This window comes from Solanum verrucosum, unplaced genomic scaffold (assembly GCF_900185275.1).
Source record: "Solanum verrucosum unplaced genomic scaffold, falcon-dt-bn FXZP01000205.1, whole genome shotgun sequence".
Taxonomy (NCBI): Eukaryota; Viridiplantae; Streptophyta; class Magnoliopsida; order Solanales; family Solanaceae; genus Solanum; species Solanum verrucosum.
In genome coordinates, this window is record NW_026019950.1 from 3,127,668 (window position 1) to 3,147,915 (window position 20,248).

The 20,248-nt window shown below is 34.4% G+C and overlaps 3 protein-coding genes across 3 annotated transcripts in view; 1 reads left to right on the forward strand and 2 right to left on the reverse strand.

Annotated features, from left to right (window-relative positions):
• LOC125813833 (tubulin-folding cofactor B) overlaps nucleotides 1-20,248 on the reverse strand; it is a 228,890-nt gene that overhangs the window by 174,309 nt on the left and 34,333 nt on the right. The window lies entirely within an intron of this gene.
• On the forward strand, nucleotides 1,509-2,699 carry LOC125813828 (ornithine decarboxylase-like). The gene has a single exon (XM_049493297.1). It carries the CDS (start codon nucleotides 1,509-1,511, stop codon nucleotides 2,697-2,699), a length of 1,191 nt encoding a protein of 396 aa, XP_049349254.1.
• LOC125814031 (uncharacterized) lies at nucleotides 13,634-19,420 on the reverse strand. Its single transcript, XM_049493501.1, has 6 exons — nucleotides 19,252-19,420; nucleotides 16,749-16,889; nucleotides 16,555-16,676; nucleotides 15,952-16,446; nucleotides 14,139-14,226; nucleotides 13,634-13,740 (listed from the first exon to the last, which is right to left on the reverse strand). Exons 1-6 carry the CDS (start codon nucleotides 19,418-19,420, stop codon nucleotides 13,634-13,636), a joined length of 1,122 nt encoding a protein of 373 aa, XP_049349458.1.

The following is a 20,248-nucleotide window of genomic DNA, read 5'->3' on the forward strand; positions in this document are numbered from 1 at the left end:
AATATTGAAACTGAACTTAAAAATATAAAATTAATTTGATAGGATAATAATATAGTAATATTTTTTTTTTTAAAAATCCAAAATTATTGAACCAAATTTTTTGATACATTACGATACAGTAGCATGCTCGTCCCTACATGCAGTAGCCTAGCAGTCGATCAATCACTCACATCACTCACCTATCTCTAATGATGTTAGCTCAAACAATTTATTTGTGAATATTATAAAAAATCATTCAAATATATTTATATCATAATAATTCATCATTCCACACTTTTTTATAAGAATGACATATCTGAAACCACTCATATTGTATATGTTATACATATATAGCAAGCTGGACATGTTCCCTTTTGTTTTTTAGAAAAAAAAAAGATACGTACAGTATCAAATTAAATACTACTCTGTCATATTCGATTTTTTTTTTTTTTTTTTAAAAAAGAGCAAAAATTCTTGTATAAAAGATCGAAAAAAAAAACACGCAACTCCAACGACAAGAAAAAAGATCCAAAAACAATATTGTAGTATGCCGACAGCAAATATATATTAATGAGACATGAATGAAGAAAATGCAGTTGGATGTCTTGATTTGATACTGTCTGTTTCAATTGTTCGTCATATTTTGATAGTTCATGAAAATAAAAAAGACTTTTAAATTTTATAATTTTAAATATAAAATAAAAAGGAAAATGATCATTAAAACAAATTAAAAAGGAAAGAAGGTTAAATGAGAAATAGACTCATTGTTTTGCATTTACTTGTACTACTCACTCACCCTAATGAGTGTGAACGTCAGGGATAATCAATATGGGCTTAAAAAATTAAGCACATGCTTTATTTAATTCTCTTCCGAAAGAAGAAAGTCTCGTATCTTTAAATGTACTCCCTTTGTCTCTATTTATTTGTCCTTATTTCATTTTTTTAGTTGTCCTTAATTAATTGTCCATTTTGACAAATCAAGAAAGGACAACAATTATTTACCTACTATACCCTCAATTAATTACTTTGAAAAAAATGTAGAACTTCTTGAAAATCTTATGTTTTTAATTCAACCACTTCATAATTAATAGATGTGAAATGATAAACTCACTGTGTCAATTATTGTTTTCTTAATAAGTGTGTTAATTTAAAAGTGGATAAATAATTAAGGACAGAGGGAGTATCACAATCATTATTTGGTCTCTAAAATATACGAAAAAACTCTATCTGATCACCTAACATGACCAAAAAAATAAATATTATTCCAGTGAGGTGCGATTGAATCAATCACCATGAGGTACTCGTGAGTTGTGCATTTTTATTGATTTCAATGAAGTGATATGCTCTTTAAATGTTGCTCATAATACAAGTATATTAAATATAATATTAGATACTTTAGACATTGATATTCTATATAAAGGAGACGTAGAAACCATATTTACATCTCATAAGTTAAAAAACACTAGCTTTTAGTGCTATTATACGTCTCTATTTCACATTCTCACGGTCTATTGGTATATTTCTTGATCATGATGTCTACAGATTTTGGTAAAATTACTCGTGTGCACAATATACCAAAAGATGAGATGGCAAATTTAATCCGTTCAATTGCAGCAGAAAAGCATGAAGCTGGCCAGCCATTTTATATACTCGATTTATCCACAGTTGAGAGGCTTATGGACAAATGGAACCATTCTTTTCCAAATGTAAAACCTTTTTATGCTGTCAAATGCAACAATGAACCTGCACTTCTTACTAAACTAGCCAACTTGGGTGCTAATTTTGATTGTGCTAGCTTACTCGAGATTTACACTGTCTTAAATCTCGGAATTAGCCCAAATCAAATCATATTTGCTAATCCGTGCAAAGCTATTTCCCACATCAAGCATGCAGCAGCTGTCGGGGTCAATTTCACTACTTTTGATTCTAAGCTCGAAGTTGACAAGATAAAAAAATGGCACCCGCAATGCCGTTTGTTGCTCCGAATCAAAGCCCCTAGTGACAGCGGCTCCTTGCGCCCCCTCGGCAAAAAATTCGGCGCACTACCCGAAGAAATTGAACCTCTCCTGCATTACGCTTGTAATGTGGCTGGTTTAAAAGTTGTAGGTGTGTCATTTCACGTTGGATCTATAGCACAAGATCCCACCATTTATCGCGAGGCGATTGCCAATGCAAGGGCCGTGTTTGATGTAGCTGATTATCTCGGAATTCCAAAAATGAAAATTTTAAACATTGGTGGTGGGTTTAGATCCACCCCGTTGTTCGAGGAAATAGCTAGTGTAGTAAATGAAGCAATTCAAGATTATTTTCCCGATCCTAATTTAAAAATAATCGCGGAGCCTGGGCGATTCTTTCCTGAAACGGCTTTTACTTTAGTCACGCATGTGATTGGAAAAAGAGTAAGAGGTGAGAAAATTGAGTATTGGATTGATGAAGGGATTTATGGATCGTTTAGGCCAACACTGTACAACAGTTGCTTTGTGGGTATTAAGCCAATTTCAATGAAAGAATGTTGTGAAATACGCGAATCGACGATTTACGGACCAAGTTGTGACTCCCTTGATGAAGTGGCTGTGGACATAAAATTGCCTGAGCTTCAATTGGATGATTTGATAGTGTTCTATAACATGGGAGCATACTCAAAATGTGCAGGAACGAAGTTCAATGGATTTGATATGTTATCGACACCTACCTATCTTGATAGCACCAATTCTACCTAAATTTATATCGTGAACCAAGAAAGAGTTGGAACTTGGAGCTAGCTATGCTTGTTATTTTCTTAATTCTCTACATGAATACTATGATCAAATAGTGCATTTAATTTGTTTCCAGTAATTAGTTGTTGTATTTGTATTATTGTGAGAAAAGGACATGTCAAAACAGAATTTCACCTCAGAAAACAGAACAAAAAGAAGAAGAGAAGCAGGTTGATACTACTACATCAACAACAGAAATCGCGCAGCAAGCTAGACATCGGATTTGCCTATGCGTTTCTGCTTCAATCATCGTTTATGCTATATGGTGAAATTGTACCGTATAGTTGAATGATGGAAAAATTAATTAACAAGTTCTCAAAATGTCAATGAAATAAAAGGAAAATCAAAGTGCGAGTTCAATTGAATGTTAATACTATTGTTGTACTCATGATCAGTTGTATTAATAAAGGGATAAGACTCAAATATAACTTTCAGAAAAAGTTTATCTATATCATCCGTTAAAAGTTTGGCTCATCTAAGTCATTCATGTTAAAGAAAAGGCTCATTCATGCCATTTTTTTTTAATTCCGATTTACAAAACCATTTTTTACATTCCAAACAATTTTTAACACTTTTTAATTGGAGTTTTTGGATCAAATGTACTCTTTTTGCTTCTTCATCTTTAATAACACATAAAGAACAGAGTTAATATCTTAAAATGTCACTCAACTTTGAGAAATTATCTTGTAAAGTCATCAAACTTTATTTTGTATCAATAAAATCACTCAACTTAGGTATTTGGATCAATAAAATCACTCAACTTAGGTATTTGTATCAATAAAATCACTTAACTAAATTTTATTATTTAAATCAATTTAACATGACAAAATAAATTATTTTTGTATGCCACGTCCATTATTAAAATAATAAAAAACCATCGATTCCAACGTTCACATTGAGGATCAATCGAAATTTATCCTAAACCTCACTAATTTACACATTGAGGTTTTCAGTCAAAACTCACATGAAAGTTGAAACGTCCAGAAACATGGATTGTTATTGCAGTAATTATTATTTTTCATTTGCATATATGGGAAAACGCAAACAGAAAATGGAAATAATCCTACGGCAGTTTGACGTCGACGCAGAATGCAGATAAAAAAAGCATATAAAATGCATTAGTAATATAATAGGCATAATTAAAATTTTTTTGGAAACAAACAAAGTTGAGGTGGTGGGATTTTAATTTTTAATCTTAGAAATGAGAGTTGTAGAGCGATTAAAAATATGTAGAGTTGAGCCATTTATTATTATTTTAATAATGAATATGTGATATTTTAATCTTAGAAATGAGAGTTGTAGAGCGATTAAAAATATGTAGAGTTGAGCCATTTATTTATTATTTTAATAATGAATATGTGATAAAAATAATTTATTTTGTTATATTAAATTTATTTTAATAATAAGAGTTCTGGTTTATTTACGTATTATTTTAATAATGAACATGATATAATAAAATAATTTATTTTATCATGCCAAATTTAATTATTTTAATAATAAATTTAGGTGAGTGATTTTATTGATACAAATGTCTAAGTTGAATGATTCTATTGATACAAAACAAATTTTAGTGACTTTGTTAGATAAATTCTCCAAGTTGAATGACCTTTTGAGATATTAACTCTAAAGAAAATTAACAATTCCAAAATTTCAAACTTCTTTAATTCTTCACGAAATCACTTAAAATTTCAAGAGTAGTTTCCTTCCAAGCTAGATACAAAAACTCTTTCTTTTGAACGCGAATTCAACCTTACTTAACAAGACGCACTTGATTTTTTTTCAAAAGTTTCAAAACTTCAACATTCTTTAATGGTAGAATTTTCTCCACAATTTCAAATCATTTGAAATTTTGAATATAGACTCAAAAAAACACTAGGAAATAAAGAACTAATGTAAAAACAATTACAAAAACACGAATCAAAGTAAAATTTTGAAATTTTGGCACTGTTTTTTGGTTTTTGGAATTAGTTTTTTTTAACAAGGGTGAATTTTTTAAACTTTACAAATGATTTTAAAATTTTGATTTTCTATAAAAAGAAATTAATGATGTAGCCGAAATTTGAGATGATTTCGTGAAGAATTAAATATGTTGAAAATTTGGGACAAGCAAAAGGAGTACATTAGATCCAAAAACTTCAATTGAAAAGGATTTAACCTTGTTTGGGGTATAACTGGAGTTAAAAAATAGCATGGATGAGCCTTTTCATTAATAACAATGACATAGATGAGCCAAAATTTTAACGGATGACATAAATAATGAGGCTTTTATGAATGTTCGATGACATATTTGAGCCTTTTCCCATTAATATTTGTCCATGCAAATAGAGATTATACGATAGAAAACGAATTATTTGATTGTATCGTAATTTTAATATTGTTATATTTAGTATGACATTTGATATGTATTTCTTTTTATATTTGATATTTATAAGAATATATCCAATTATTGAACCAATATTTATATATATTATATTATATTATATTATTATTACCCTTATTTAGAAAGGATTTGTGGTGTACAAACACCAGCATAAAAGTGTGGTACAAAAAGCAACATAAATTGTACTACTTTATCATTTCCATAAAACACATGTATTGTAGGATCCTAAACCACGTGTACTTTTTTCTTGTACATAGAACACGCGTAATTTAACCATTTAACTAAACCTGATGGAGTACTAAACATAACTCAACTCTCTCACTCAGGAGCAAGCGAAATAGGATTAAGAATTTCTCCTCACAAGCTTCACAAAATTGCCGGCTGTTTTTGCTATCGTAGTTAAGGTAAGTTCTATTCTGTATTTTATGTCACTTTTCTTATTACAACCTTTTTTTTGTTTAATCACATTGATTTGATTAATTAGACACCCACATGAAGCATGGGACTTAAGAAGTTTGTTTTGACTACTGAATTTTCAATTGTGATTGAAATTCTACTGAAAATGCATTGATGCAAGTATGTGTAGTCGAGTATAAATGTAAAGGAATCTGGAAATCTATTAGAATTGTTAGGCAGTTAACACTGTTCAGCTGTCAAGAAATTAGTTAGTTAGTTTCTTTTGTTGTATTCTTCTTTAGTCATTTTACCCATTGATTAGTTGTATAAATACATGGGAAATGTACTGATTCATCATTCATGAATAATATCAATCTATTCTTTCTTCCTTCTTCTACATCTTCTCAGCTAATCTAGTCTTCATCTTCTTCGAGTCTTAGCTCCTAGATTAACTACTATCATCACGATTGAGTGTGATTCCTATGGCTACATGCCCATTAAGGGCTATACCTGGAGTCGAGCTAACTGCATAGGCAGAGGGGAACTTTCACAACAAAAGGGGCTTTACTTTCAGTAACTTCTTTCACTCATTTTGTCGTCTCATTTCAGCTTTCAACCGCATTTCCACCACGATTTTTCTCCAAACGAGAAGCTTTCAGAGCTATCATTCCTCTGCATGACTTTGATTTGCAATAAGAACCCAGAAGGATCGACAGAGGACACAGATAACAAATTTTTGCAGATTCAAGAGCAACTGTAGAAATTGATGGAGAGTATGAATGATCGAACTATGAGGACATATAAGGAATTGTTGGAAATCAAGCAAGCCATTGGTAGTATGAAGTAGAGAGCCAAGGAATTGGATAATTGCAGAGGTGAATCTTCTGCTGGAGGTGACAATTTTGGAGAATTGAGGCAGTTGAACACAAGTAGAGACATTCAGATTGGAGTAACTGGTAATTTTCTCACTCGATGCTCTAGGTTAGATTTCCCTAGATTTTCTGGGCAAGATCTGAAAACATGGCTGCATAAGGTGGACCAATTCTTTTCTATGGATGAAATTCCTTATAGTCAAAGGGTCAAGGTCACATCAATTCACTTAGATGTGGAAGCTATTGCTTGGCATAGGTCATATATGAAAGCTAGGAATATTGTTGTAGATCCTACTTGGGCTTTGAATGAAAGGTTTGGGGATGGATATGAAGATTCAATGGAATCCATTAAGCACCTGGAACAAACTAGCAATGTAAGAGCTTACCAAGCTGAGTTTGATAGGCTGCTGACTGGGGTGAATTTGTCTAATGAGAATGCCATCAGTTGTTTCTTAGAAGGGCTCAAACCTGAATTGAATAAATCAGTAAAGATGCAGGCACCAAAGACTCTGATGAAAACTTATAAGTTGGCTAGATTGGAAGAGGAGGTTTTTGAGGCACAAGCTCAGTCCTGGGGAATTAGATCTTCTGAAAAAAAATCAGAATCTCATTTTACCAACCCCAAAATTTCATAGAAATCAAAAGAGGCCCATACCAACTAATACTAGTTACATGAAACCTTTTGATAATTATTATAACAAACCTAGTGGATTTCAGGGCAATGCTAATGGAAGGAAGCTCTTAACTGCAGCAGAGATGGATGAGAAAAGGGCCAAGAGACTGTGCTTCCTTTGTGATGAAAAGTATGTAAGGGGGGATGTGTGTAAGGTCAAGAAGCAGTTGTTCTTAGTAGAATTGTGTAAAGAAGGAGATGTAACTATGGAAGAGGATCTAGAACCAAATCAGTTCTAGGACCAAGAAACAATTGATAACATTGCCAATCCTGAGGAATATATGACAATTTCATTGCAAGCCTTCACTGGTGTCACTGGGTACCAGACCATTAGAGTCACTGGGTATCATGAGAAAAGTCCATTGCAGATTCTTATTGATACATGTAGTACCCACAATTTTATTGATGAAGATATGGCAAGGCAGCTAGGATGCAAGGCCAGCACAATCATGGAACAGTTTATTAGTGTAGCTGATGGGATGAAGGTACAAACTGCTTCCATTTGTAGGAATCTACAGTGGTTGTTACATGGAACTACATTTTCTTCTGATTTCCTATTACTGCCATTAGCAATTATTGATATAGTATTGGGGGTCCAATGGTTGAATACATTGGGAAGAATTCTCTTTGATTTTAGTAAAAGGACCATTAAGTTCATGCACCAAGGGAAGAAACATGTGTTGAGAGGGGAAATCACTCAAGTCAAGACTACTAAGGCTAAAATGTGAATTAAAAACCTACAGAACAAGTACAATTTTATATGTTGTTAGTGAACACACCTGTTACCTTCCAGTGTAACCACATCCAAGATATCAAAGCCACATGTGATGACATTCCAGTTGCTTTGGTTTCTTTAATGGAACAATACAAGTGTATATTTGATATTCCGACTGCATTGGTACAAGAGATGCTAGATCAAAGGGTTGTACATCACAGTACTAGTCCATATGCATCCCCGGTTGTGTTAATTGAAAAAAAGGATGGTAGTTGGAGACTTTGTATTGATTACAGGGATTTGAATCATTTAACTGTGAAGGATAAATTCCCAATCCCTATTATTGAGGATCTATTGGATGAGTTGGGGGGTGCTGAGGTGTTCTCTAAGATTGATCTTAGAGATGGCTATCACAAATTGAGAATGGCAAAATCTGATGTGCATAAAACAACTTTCAAAACTCATGAGGGTCATTATGAGTTCTTGGTAATTCCCTTTGGGTTAACCAATGCTCCTTCATTGTTGGCTGATAGAGGATATTCTCCATATCAAGATTTGATCCCTTAAGATTTTAAAGATGATTGTTGTAATCTAGAATATCTTTTTCTTCTTTTTAGTAAAATATATGATTTTATAGAATCCCAGATTTTATGGGATCTAGGTGATTCTGTTCCACAATCTCTCATGTATAAAGCCTTGTATATGACATAGAAAGATATGAATAAAATCATTCAACTATCTTATTCCACATGGTATTAGAGCTTTAGGCTTATTCCTTACTAGTTTTATTCATCTTGTCTTGAATTTTTTTTTTTAATCTTTATCTACCCAAAGATTGAAACCATTCAAGAACTATACCAGAAAATGTGATTGTTGCAACTATTCCAGCCTCTGGAACTGTTTCGGCATAACTCTACAGTTTCATCTGGTGATCTGCAAAACATTCAAGCCTCTTATCGGTTGAATAGAAAAAATTACCTTAAATGGGCTCAACTGGTTCGTACCTTTTTAAAGGGTAAAGGGAAAATACGATACCTTCTTGGTACAAGACCATCTAAAGAAGACCCCACGTTTGATGCATGGGATGAACATGATGCAATAGTGATGTCTTGGTTATTGAACTCTATGCTTCTAGAAATCAGCAATAGCGTTATTTTTTTAGCACTGCTAAGGAAATTTGGGATGCAGTGAGGGTTAGCTTAAATCCAAAGGCAAGTATGTCATTCTAGTGGTGGTTGATAGGTTGAGTAAGTATGGCCATTTCATTTGCTTGCAGCATCCTTACACTGCTCAAACTGTAGCTCAAAGCTTCTTGGACAATGTGTTTAGGTTGCATGTTATGCCCTCTACTATAGTCAGTGATAGAGACCTTGTTTTCTTGAGTTCCTTTTGGCAAGAATTGTTCACCTTGCAAGGAGTTCAATTGCATAAATCTACAGCCTACCATCCTCAAACAGATGGTCAGACTGAGGTCTTGAACAGGACCTTGGAGACTTATCTGACGTGTTTCTGCTCAGATAAACCCTTGGAGTGGGTTGCTCACTTGCCTCTTGCTGAGTGGTGGTACAACACAACCTATCATTCAACTAGCAAATGCTCCTCTTATGAAGTTCTTTATGGTCAAAAGCCACATATTCATCTTCCCTATTAGGCTGGTGAATCCTCTAATGAGATGGTTGATAGATCCCTAGAGGCTAGGGAAGCTATTATTGCCTTGCTGAAGTTCCAATTATCCAGGGCCCAACAAAGAATGAGAGATCTGGCCAATAAACACAGGTCTGACAGACAGTTTAGTGTGGGTGATTGGGTCTATTTAAAGCTACCGCCTTACAGGCAGTTCTCTGTGGCCACTAGACCTTTCAACAAGCTAGCTGCTAAGTACTTTGGTCCCTATATGATTGTTGCTAAGATTGGAGAAGTTGCTTATAAGTTGTTGCTCCCAGCTGATGTGTTGATCCATCCTACTTTTCATGTATCACAGTTTTAAAAATGTCATGAAGTACCTGCTGTCCTCAACCACCCTCCAGTGTTGCATATGTCCAGTCCCTACTGTCCTTTGCCTGAGGCTATATTAGAGAGGAGGATGATCAAGAGGGGTAGGTTGTTTGTCAGGAGTTGGTTAATTGATCTCCAAAATGCAGATACATCCTATTGGGAGTTCAAGGGCAACAAATGAACAAAGAGTACAATATAGTTGTCTGATAGAGTTATAAAATGACTCATATAGGGAGGTAAGTAATTGAATTTTCCCTGCTTTAGAAAAGCTATGGGAATGTGTGGCAGCTTTCTTAAATCAATTCCTTGGCTCCTGAAAGATGTAAAGCAGGTTTAGTTGATTATCTTTTGCACCCGATTTACTGTCAGTCAAATATAAAACGCCAACAACTTTCCACATGAAAGTGGACTGTAATCCATATGCTTATAATGCATACGTGTGATACAGTTACAAAAGAGTGTTGTCTTGATAGAATATTTTCGAGTCAGATGTGACTCAGAGAGGTTATAAGTTTTAGTTAATAAGGGCATCAATTGCATTTGACTAGCATATTTATTCATCTAGCTCTGATGGTGCATCTTGAGCTAGGTCTCATTATGGACATTTATTTCAGGTGTTTCTGCATTTTACGGGCTAGCAACGTTATGTGAAGATTCCATTAATATATCATGTTTAACAAACACTGTTACATCTCTCATAAGCCACTGAAAATTGATAGTAGGTAGATATCCTTCTACTTATGTAATGTATTTGTCATATGCCACCTGTGTCAAATACAAGCTTTTGCAGCCGGTTTTTATTGACATGTGTCTACAACATTGAGATCTACATATGCGGGGGAGTCGTTCAACAACCATCTCTCCAAATACGAAGGTATTGTATCTGTTAACTTCTCATTTTGCTCAATTGAGATATAGTTTGTAACTTGTGTGATGGTTTGCTTTTCATTTAATCCAAGACAAAGCGGTAGTTGAGTTGCCTAACCTGAAAAATTATTTGTGTACAGATAAAAAGATATTATAGAGTGTTTCTTTTTTAATATTAATAACTCCGTCACTCTTTCTGAAAAGCTAACATTGTTTGATTGCCTGCTGTAAAGAAATAAGGCTCTACACATAACTAATAATTATTCTCGTGGGTATTGCATTTGATAGATCTACTAATGGTGCAAATAACAGTAAACAATACAAACAAGCGATATGCAAGGTTTGGTACTGTTGGGATATACTATTAACCATGTAATTGTGTTATTGTATTTTTTATTTAATCCCTTGTAAAGATTTTTTATGTTATATATTTAATATAATAAATTTTTGTTTAAATAGATCATTATGTATATATGTGTGTCCATTGCTTATATAGTAGACAGTTTTGTGTATGGAGTATTTTAACTCATACACGGAAGATTAAAATTGTTGGTGCATATAAGTTATAAATTTATGTTCACGATCAAAGATGAAGTAGGACGAACATCTTGATGATCGTAGCACAAGATTAAATATAATTTGATCTTAATTATGAGAATGGTTAAATTCAACTTCTTGTGCTAGTACATTTTGTATGTATTGAACGGACCAATTAGAGACATTTGTTTATGTTCTGAATATTTATAAATAAATTCTCTAGTCCACTACATGTACTTATACTCTCAATCTTGATATAATTATTATGATCTATGTAATTTATTTTATTGTTTTAATCTATTAAAAGGTGAGACTTTTTGATGAGTCAATAAATTCCTAATAGATTAGATAATGACAAATTACATTAGTGAAATAATAATTAGTTGATAGAACCGTGTCTCGGACCCGAGTTGAAGACACCCCTTTATGGTTACTTATAAGTTTTCACGTGAAAACCCTGCAGGTGGATTTTAGATCCGTCACGTGAAATAAGTTAAGTAAATATAATAAAGGATTAATTTAGTCAATGAATTAAATTTTCAGATAATTTTGATTTAATTGATTGGTGTCGGTAATTCTAACACGGGGGGTTAAATAAGATGTAGTGGTAGATTTCGAAATTAAATCGAGGAGTGCAATTACAGAATTTTAGTGGAATACTTTGTAATTTATTGCGATATGGTTAATTCGTTCATTTGAGAATTATTATCGTAGTTGGAAGCCTCTATTAAATATATCTACGGTCCCTACTATGCCTGATTAATTGACCAAGTTTGAAAAGAAGGACAAATTAATTTTATTGTTGATCTTCTTTAAAAGGATGAATTATTTGAGAGTTAAAGATTGAGTTAGTGACAAAAACGTTTGGCCTTAAATGGATGAAAACGTTTTTGTTCTTATTACAAAAACGTTTGGCCTTTAATGGATGAAAACGTTTTTATCTCAATTTATTCTCATGATCCTCTTAATTGCTCATTAAGCCTGAAATTTATTTGGACGTTTTTCCAATTCATTCTTGAGTGGGAAAACTAGATAAATAGGCTGGATATGGCATGAAAGAAATCATATTTGAAAAACAAGTAATACTTGCCCACACAAGTAACTTGGTAGTAACAGTCAATCAGGAAATAGGAGAAGATCGTAGCTCTGGATCCTTGGCATCTGGACGACTTTTGTAGAAGTTTAAACAGGTTAGTGCTCTTCTAAATTCGTTTATGTTATATTGTTTAGTCTATATGTAAGATTTGTGATCCTGAATATAGCTTCCGCTGTGCATATTCTAACAATTGGTATCACGAGTCTTCTTACATATACTAAATAATGTAATAAGATAATTCATGATTGATTGAATGTCTATATCATGATGCGTTACTGTTTCATATATGAATTCGTTGTATCATAAATACGTTATTTTCTGTTTATGAATTTATGATTTGATGTTCTATTCAATGATGAGATTGAAATAAATCACTGTTTATAATTCAAGTTTAAAAACAGAATGTTTCATGTATTGTTGATAATTGTTCATTATTCAGATCTTGTAAAACGAATTCATGTTTCATGTTCATTGAATTAATAGTTGAGTAAGGTTTTTAAATATTGCCTGGATTCTGAATATTTAAAGTTCTATGAAATTTTTAAAGAAAACAGACAGCATGCCATGCCTGGCAAAAGTTTTTTTTTCTGACGAACTCCGATTGGCCTCAAATTTGGTTGGTTGATTGGAAACGACCCAGTGAGCAATACAAACGGCTTTGCCGTGATCAAGGGCCTTTTTTGGCCATTCGGAGTCGTTTTGATGGGTTTTTGGCCATTTTTCTGTTTACGAAACATTAAAAAATAAATTAAAAATTGTTTTTAGTAATCCAGTGGCGTAAGGGTTCATCCCTAACACTTATAAATGTATTTTACAGTAAATATATGAGTTTATGTGTTGACTTAGGTCCTCTTCCCCATCGGATAAACTCATATATTTTGATACTGTTTTGGTACGTCTTTTGCTTTGATGACTTGTTTAAAACTTTCCAACTAAGTTATATGTTGAATCAATGAGCAAGAGACATAATCTATATCTATATATTCCTTATTTTACTTAACAGAATACTCTCTAACTGAGTTGGACTTGTTTTGTTTAATTGGTACTATATTTACACATGCTCATATATTTGCTTGAATAGTTAAGTTTCCCAATCGAATCTAACTGTGTATAGGCATGATTATGTGAGTCTTGTTGTGTTTTTTTTAATAATATATCATGTATACTTAATGATCTATTTTATCTCTCTCAGATTAACTGTGTCTCACTTCAATCCCCTGTCATCAATCTTGAATCAAAATAAACTTGAGGGTCCAAACTATGTTGATTGGAAACGAAATTTAGACATTGTCCTAACTTTTGAGGGTTATAAATTTGTATTGGTTGATGCTCCACCAATACAAGATATTGCTCCACCAATACGAAATTTAGACATTGTCCAAACAAGATATTGCTCCTCCACCAATAGTGAAAACATATCCACTCGTGGATTTCGTTTCAGTTGACCCAGTAATCCAATTTGCATCACTATATCCTTCAAGAACTGTTGGATATTTGTTGTAATGCAAAACATAGTTTTGAGTGTCTTCTAAGTACCCCAAATTTCTCTTCATTGCCAACCAATGATTTTGATTGGGATTACTTGTGTATCGACTCAGTTTACTTATAGCGCAGGCTATGTCTGGTCATGTACAATTCATGACATATATCAAACTTCCCAATACTCTGGCATAATCCAATTGAGACTGACTTTCACCTTAATTCTTAGCAAGATTAAGGTTCACATCAATTGGGGTTTTTGCCTTTTTGAAATTCAAGTACTTGAACTTTTCAAGTACCTTTTGGATATAATGAGATTTAGACAATGCTAGACCGTTAGGAGTTTTCCCAATATCAAATCGGCTACTCTTAGATTTTTCATATGAAACTTACTCGCGAGCATACGCTTAGTAGCTTTTACATTGGCAATGTACTTGCTCATTATCAGCATGTCATCCACATATAGGCATGCAATGACTTCCTGATCCAGAGTGTTTTTAATGTAAACACATTTATCACACTCATTGATCTTAAATCCATTTGACAACATGGTTTGATAAAACTTTGCATGCCCTTTTTCGGTGCTTGTTTTAGTCCATAAAGACTTAACAAATTTGCATACTTTTCTTTTCTTTACCGGGAACTACGAAACCCTCAGGTTGTTCCATGTAAATCTCTTCTTCTAGCCCTCCATTTAAGAAGGCAATTTTCACATCCATTTGATGGATTTCAAGACCGTATACTGAAGTTAGGGCAATTAACACCCGAATTGATGTAATCCTAGTCACTGGCGAGTATGTGTCAAAATAATCAAGACCTTCTTTCTGTCTAAAGCATTTGATAACAAGTCTTGCTTTATATTTGTCAATAGTTCCATCATCTTTCATCTTATTTTTAAAGATCCATTTTGAACCCAAAGGTTTGTTCCCTAGAGGAAGATTAACCAACTCCCAGGTATGATTGCTTAAGATTGATTCAATCTCAATATTGACAGCCTTTTTCCAAGAGGTTGAATCGCTAGACAACATCGCTTCATTGAATGTTTGAGGCTCACTTTCAAGAAGGAATGTTACAAAATCATATCCAAATGAAGTAGCTATTCTTTGACGTTTATTGCGCCTTTGACTCTCTTCATTGGTTTCATTCTCTTTTGGTCCTTCTCGAGGTTGTTTAGACCCTCCACTAGATGACTCAAGTCTAGTTTTATACGGATAGATATGTTCAAAAAATTCAACATTATCTTATTCCATTACCGTATTATCATGAATATTCGGATGTTCAGACTTATGAACCAAAAATCGACATGCCTTACTAGTTGTGGCATATCCAATTAATACACAATCCATAGTCTTAGGCCCTATTTTTACCATTTTAGGTATAGGAACCTGGACTTTGGCTAGACACCCCCACACTTTGAAATATTTCAAGTTGGGTTTTCTACCTTTCCATTTCTCATATGGAATAACATGTGTCTTCGTGTAAGACACTCTATTGAGTATTCGATTTGCTGTAAGGATAGTTTCCCCCCACAAGTTTTGTGGTAAACCTGAACTTATAAGTAAGACATTCATCATTTCCCCTTAAAGTTCGATTTTTCCTTTCCGCAATTCCATTAGATTGAGGAGAGTAAGGTGCAGTAGTTTGATGGAAGATTCCATTCTCCAAACATATTTGTGCAAATGGAGATTCATATTCTCCACCTCTATCACTTCTAATGATTTTGATCTTTTTATCCAACTGATTTTCAACTTCAGTTTTATATTGCCTAAATGCATCTATTGTTTCATCCTTACCATTTAGCAAATAGACATAACAATATCTAGTGCAATCGTCAATAAAAGTTATGAAATACTTTTTTCCACCACGTGTTGGTGTTGACTTCATGTCACAAATGTCTGTGTGAATCAGTTCTAAGGGATATGAATTCCTTTCAACAGACTTATAAGGATGCTTAGCATACTTAATTAGATTCAACGCAAACTTGACATTTTGATTTATTGCACTCAAATTTAGGCAAAACATTTAAGTTAATCAGTTTTTGCAAGATTTTGTTATTAACGTGTCCCAAACGTTCATGCCATAAACATTTAGACTCAAGCAAGTAAGAAGAAGTAGAATCCTTATTCATATCAACTGCAATTACATTCGGTTTAAAGAGGCCCTCAGTAAGGTAACCTTTTCCTACATACATTTCATTCTTACTTACTACAACTTTATCAGAAACAAATACACATCTGAATCCGTTCTTAGTCACAACTGGTATATAAACTAAAAACTTTCGCAATTCCCGAACATATGAGACCCTGTTCAAAGTCACCACCTTGCCCGATGTCATCTTTAAGAGGACTTTGCCAGTTCCTTCCACCTTTGTAACAATGGAGTTTGCCATAAACAACTTCTCGTCTGTAGGTGCTGGAGTATATGATGAAAATAATTCTTTGTTGGCACAACCATGGCATGAGGCACCAAAATATATCCACCGCTCGCTTGGATTTCTAACCAAGTTGCATTGTGAAAGCATTGCACAAAGATCGTCCATCTCTCCTTTGGATTCATCCAAATTTGCTTGATCCTTCTTCTTGTCTTTCTTGGGACCTCGACATTCAGTAGCCCGATGACCACGTTTGCCACAATTAAAGCAGCTTCCATTGAATTTCTTCTTAGGAGGATTGCTCTTTGGACCAATTGCTTCCTTTCTTTTCTTTGATTTTGTGGGATCTTCTTCAACAATATTTACTCCAGATATTGCTGAATTACCATGTGACCTCTTTTCTGCGGCTTTGTTATCCTCTTCGATTCTCAGCCTAACCATGAGATCTTTAACAGTCATTTTCTTGTGTTTATGTTTCAAGTAGTTTTTGAAGTCCTTCCACAATGGAGGTAACTTCCCAATAATGGCAGCCACTTGAAAAGCATCATTCACAACCAATCCTACATTAAAGATTATGTGACAATTAAGAATAAACTTAATATTTCCAACATAGGTATGAAATAAATTTATACCTTCAGTAAGAAGACCATGGATTATGACCTGCAATTCTTGAACTTGGGTGACGACGGTCTTACTGTCTATCATCTTATAGTCCAGAAACTTTGCCAAAATGAACTTCTTCATTCCGGCATCCTCTGTTTTGTACTTCTTTTCTAAAGCATCCCAGAGTTCTTTTGATATTTTGACTTAACTGTACACATTGTACAGATCATCTGCTGGCCACTCAGAATATAATTTTTACATAAAAAATCAGAATGTGTCCATGCTTCTTGTAACACCCCGTATCCGAAAATAGAGATTTCAGATTTCTGGTGTTACAGGTGGCACTCACGGACACCATCCACGGACCGTAGATGGACTCACGGTCCGTCCTGCAGGTCCGTGGTTCGTGACAGAAAACTTCCCCAGAACTTAGTCAGAAAATTTGGCTAAGTGTTGACCCACGGCCGGACTTACGGTCCGTAAGTTAAGTCACGAACCGTAGTTCGTGTCTGTGGATCGATGCCCCAAAAGCCCAACTTCAGTCCCGAACTACGGTTGACCAGCACGGACCGTCATTCGATCCACGGTCCGTAGGTCTGACCGTAGATCGAAGGTTAGCAGCCAGTTAGCTGAAAATTCTGATGGGTCAACTTCAGATGGTCATAACTTTTAGTACAAAATGAATTATGTGTCCCATGACCTATGGTTAGATATATAATTGAATTATCTTTCCAACGCCACCGAGTTTGTTAAATTCCGACCTCTGAGTAAAAAGTTATGCTCGTTTTAGTGAAGGCCTGTCGAGCAGGCTTGACTTACGGACGCAATCTACGGACCGTAGATTGACCTACGGCCCGTAGGTCCAATCCGTAGGTCACTCCGACAGCAATTAATTCAGGGGTCTTTTGGTCTTTTCCTATTTCGTTTAACCCCTAAGGTACGTCGTTTAGACCCTAAATCGTGAGGTTTTAATTAGTTTAAGCCTAGAAACATAACTAGAACTTACCTAAGTCAAATCATTAATCAAACTTAGAAGAATTAGAACGCTAAAAGGAGAAAAGAGGTCAAGAACCCTAGTTCAAGAACGCAACAAGGTTCCATCAGTTCCAGCCCTGAAATCGAAAGATTTCTCCGTGGAATTCATCGCCAGGTATGTGGGATTTCACTAGTGGGTTCCTTTCGCCCATTAGGTCCCTAGAATTCAGTCAGATTCTTGATTCCATGATTATGAACAGACCTAGGGTTTCTAGAATTTGAACAGATCATCATGAGTTAGTTATTTAAATGTTCCAAATCAGATTATCATGCCATTGCTCAGTTTATTGCATGAATTTCAGAACCCTAGCTATGTATTTCTTTAGTTCTTGAATTGCACATGCTAGGTCAGATATTTCAGTATTCAGTTATACATGCCTCAGTTTATGAATGCATCATTATCAGATTAATTGTTGCATTCTCAGTTTGCATGTTCAGTTTCGAGCTATCCAGTATTTACAGAAATTCAGTCATAACTAGTTAACCACTTAATTCATTGGGAGTAGCATAATACCGAGTTGGACTAGGGTTTCAGCGTACCCATATAGTCCCAGAACTACGAGCCACGTAGGTGTAAGTCCCCTCTGTGGGCAACATCAGTTTAGTGATCACGCCAGCATGCCTCTATACCTCTGGCAGGGTATATTGGGTCCTCTCGATGGGGCGTATACATCGGACTCCACATTTAGCTCATGTGGTTTTATGTCGGTTATTAGTAGCTCCCACAGTTCAGTCAGACTCTATTGCACTGACCATATTTCAGTACAGTCAGTATTCAGTCTCAGCATGTTATAAATTTGGTCATTGCATTCAGTTAGCTCATTATTCAGTATTTCAGTATCTATATCATGTTCAGATTATATCATTGCTCAGTATGCTTTGTTCAGTTATATGTTATTTCAGCTTTACTCCATCCTGCATGCTCAGTACCTTTCAAGTACTGACGCATACGTGCGCTACATCTTCTCGTGATGTAGGTTCAGGTTCTCAGCATCCAGATCACGCTTAGATCGGTTCCCGATCTCCAGTTCAGCAGAATCAGTGGTGAGTCCTCATTCTCCGAGGACAATAGTCATGAGTTTCTTTTCAGTATTTTTAGTCTTTAGTTTCAGTTTTGTTAGATCTAGTTGGGGCCTGTCCCAACATTTCTAGTCAGTTTAGAGGCTTATTTCAGACATAGTTAGATTCAGCTTAGTGTTTTGAGTTTGATATTTCTTTTGTATTAAACTCTCAGATTTCATATATTCAGTTATAGTATATGGGTATTCCCCATCTTTTCAGATTTATTTATGAATTAGCTTCCGCATCAGTTTATTATCTTTAGTATCCTCATGATCATGCCAGCAGGGTTAGCTTGGGATCACTTGTGGTCCTAGGTCCCGTGTCCGCGTCTCGGGGGTAGCTCGGGGCGTGACACTTCTGTTACCAAGAATCGTTCTTCAGACGAAGTTTCATCCGACATAATAGGAACGTTCTCATTAATGAACCTTTGCAGACTCAACGTAGTCAGACAGAAGAACTTCTTTTGCTGCCATCTCTTGAAGTCGACTCCAGAAAACTTTGCAGGTTTCTTAGCCGGTGCTAGGGTAGCAGTTGAACAATTGTGTGCAACCGATGTTGTTGCAGCACTTACTGTTCCAGCATTTACTTGACTTGAAATAGTCATTTTTTATGTCACAAATGGCAGACAACTTTAGTATGTGAAATACTAACAGTAAAGAATAATATATCCTTACACATACTATTTTTGATTTAACGATAAAGTTTTTATGTTCTTTTAATCGTTAATCGAATGAATTTTAAAAATTCAAATAGAGTAGAAAACCATAAAGGTTTTAATTTCCAGAAACCTCAAATACATAAACTATTGAATTTATTAAGATTGTTATCTCTTATATTCAGGTTAGTCAAAAATACAGAAACAGAAAAAGATGAAATAGACAGAATAATTTTAATTCGAGTCCATAGAAACCACTGTGTTTCTTTAAGAAATTTAATCCTCTCACTGTACCCGAGGTTGCAGATTAATTCCTCCCAAGATAAAATGGATTAACCTGTTAAAGAAGTAGCGGTACCTTAACCTTCAATAACTTCAGCGAACGTAAAAATAGTAACAGGAGCACACACAGACTCAGTCGATTGACAATTTTGTTTATATAAGAAAATGTATGTAGAGAGGAAAAAAATTTTAGTATTTGAAAAACGGAAAAGACCTCTTATTTATAGCCATTTATAGTAAGGACCGTGTCTGTTCAGACAAACCTGTTCAAACCCGTTTTTTCCAGAACATTGTGTCTTTTGAAAAAAGTAACCACTTTTCGGAAGGAACAGGTCCCTTTAGAACGCTTTTACCGTTACACGTTGTGCCAAATTAATTATGTTATTTAACTAGCATTCTGAATTAATTTATAAGAGAAAGGTAATGAATTATCAAGATTGATTAAATAAATTTTGTCTAAAAATATTATCAATCAATTGCCTAATCCAAATGCGA

What these genes read in the sequence shown, in the direction of transcription:
- LOC125813828 (XM_049493297.1), top strand. Translation starts at nt 1,509, where the DNA reads ATGATGTCTACAGATTTTGGTAAAATTACTCGTGTGCACAATATACCA.
- LOC125814031 (XM_049493501.1), bottom strand. Translation starts at nt 19,420, where the DNA reads ATGACTATTTCAAGTCAAGTAAATGCTGGAACAGTAAGTGCTGCAACA. An exon ending in CCATGGTCTTCTTACTGAAG is followed by an intron (nt 16,677 to 16,748) that starts GTATAAATTTAT and finishes TCTTTAATGTAG; the next exon opens with GATTGGTTGTGAATGATGCT. An exon ending in TACTAAGCGTATGCTCGCGA is followed by an intron (nt 13,741 to 14,138) that starts GTAAGTTTCATA and finishes CAGTTCTTGAAG; the next exon opens with GATATAGTGATGCAAATTGG.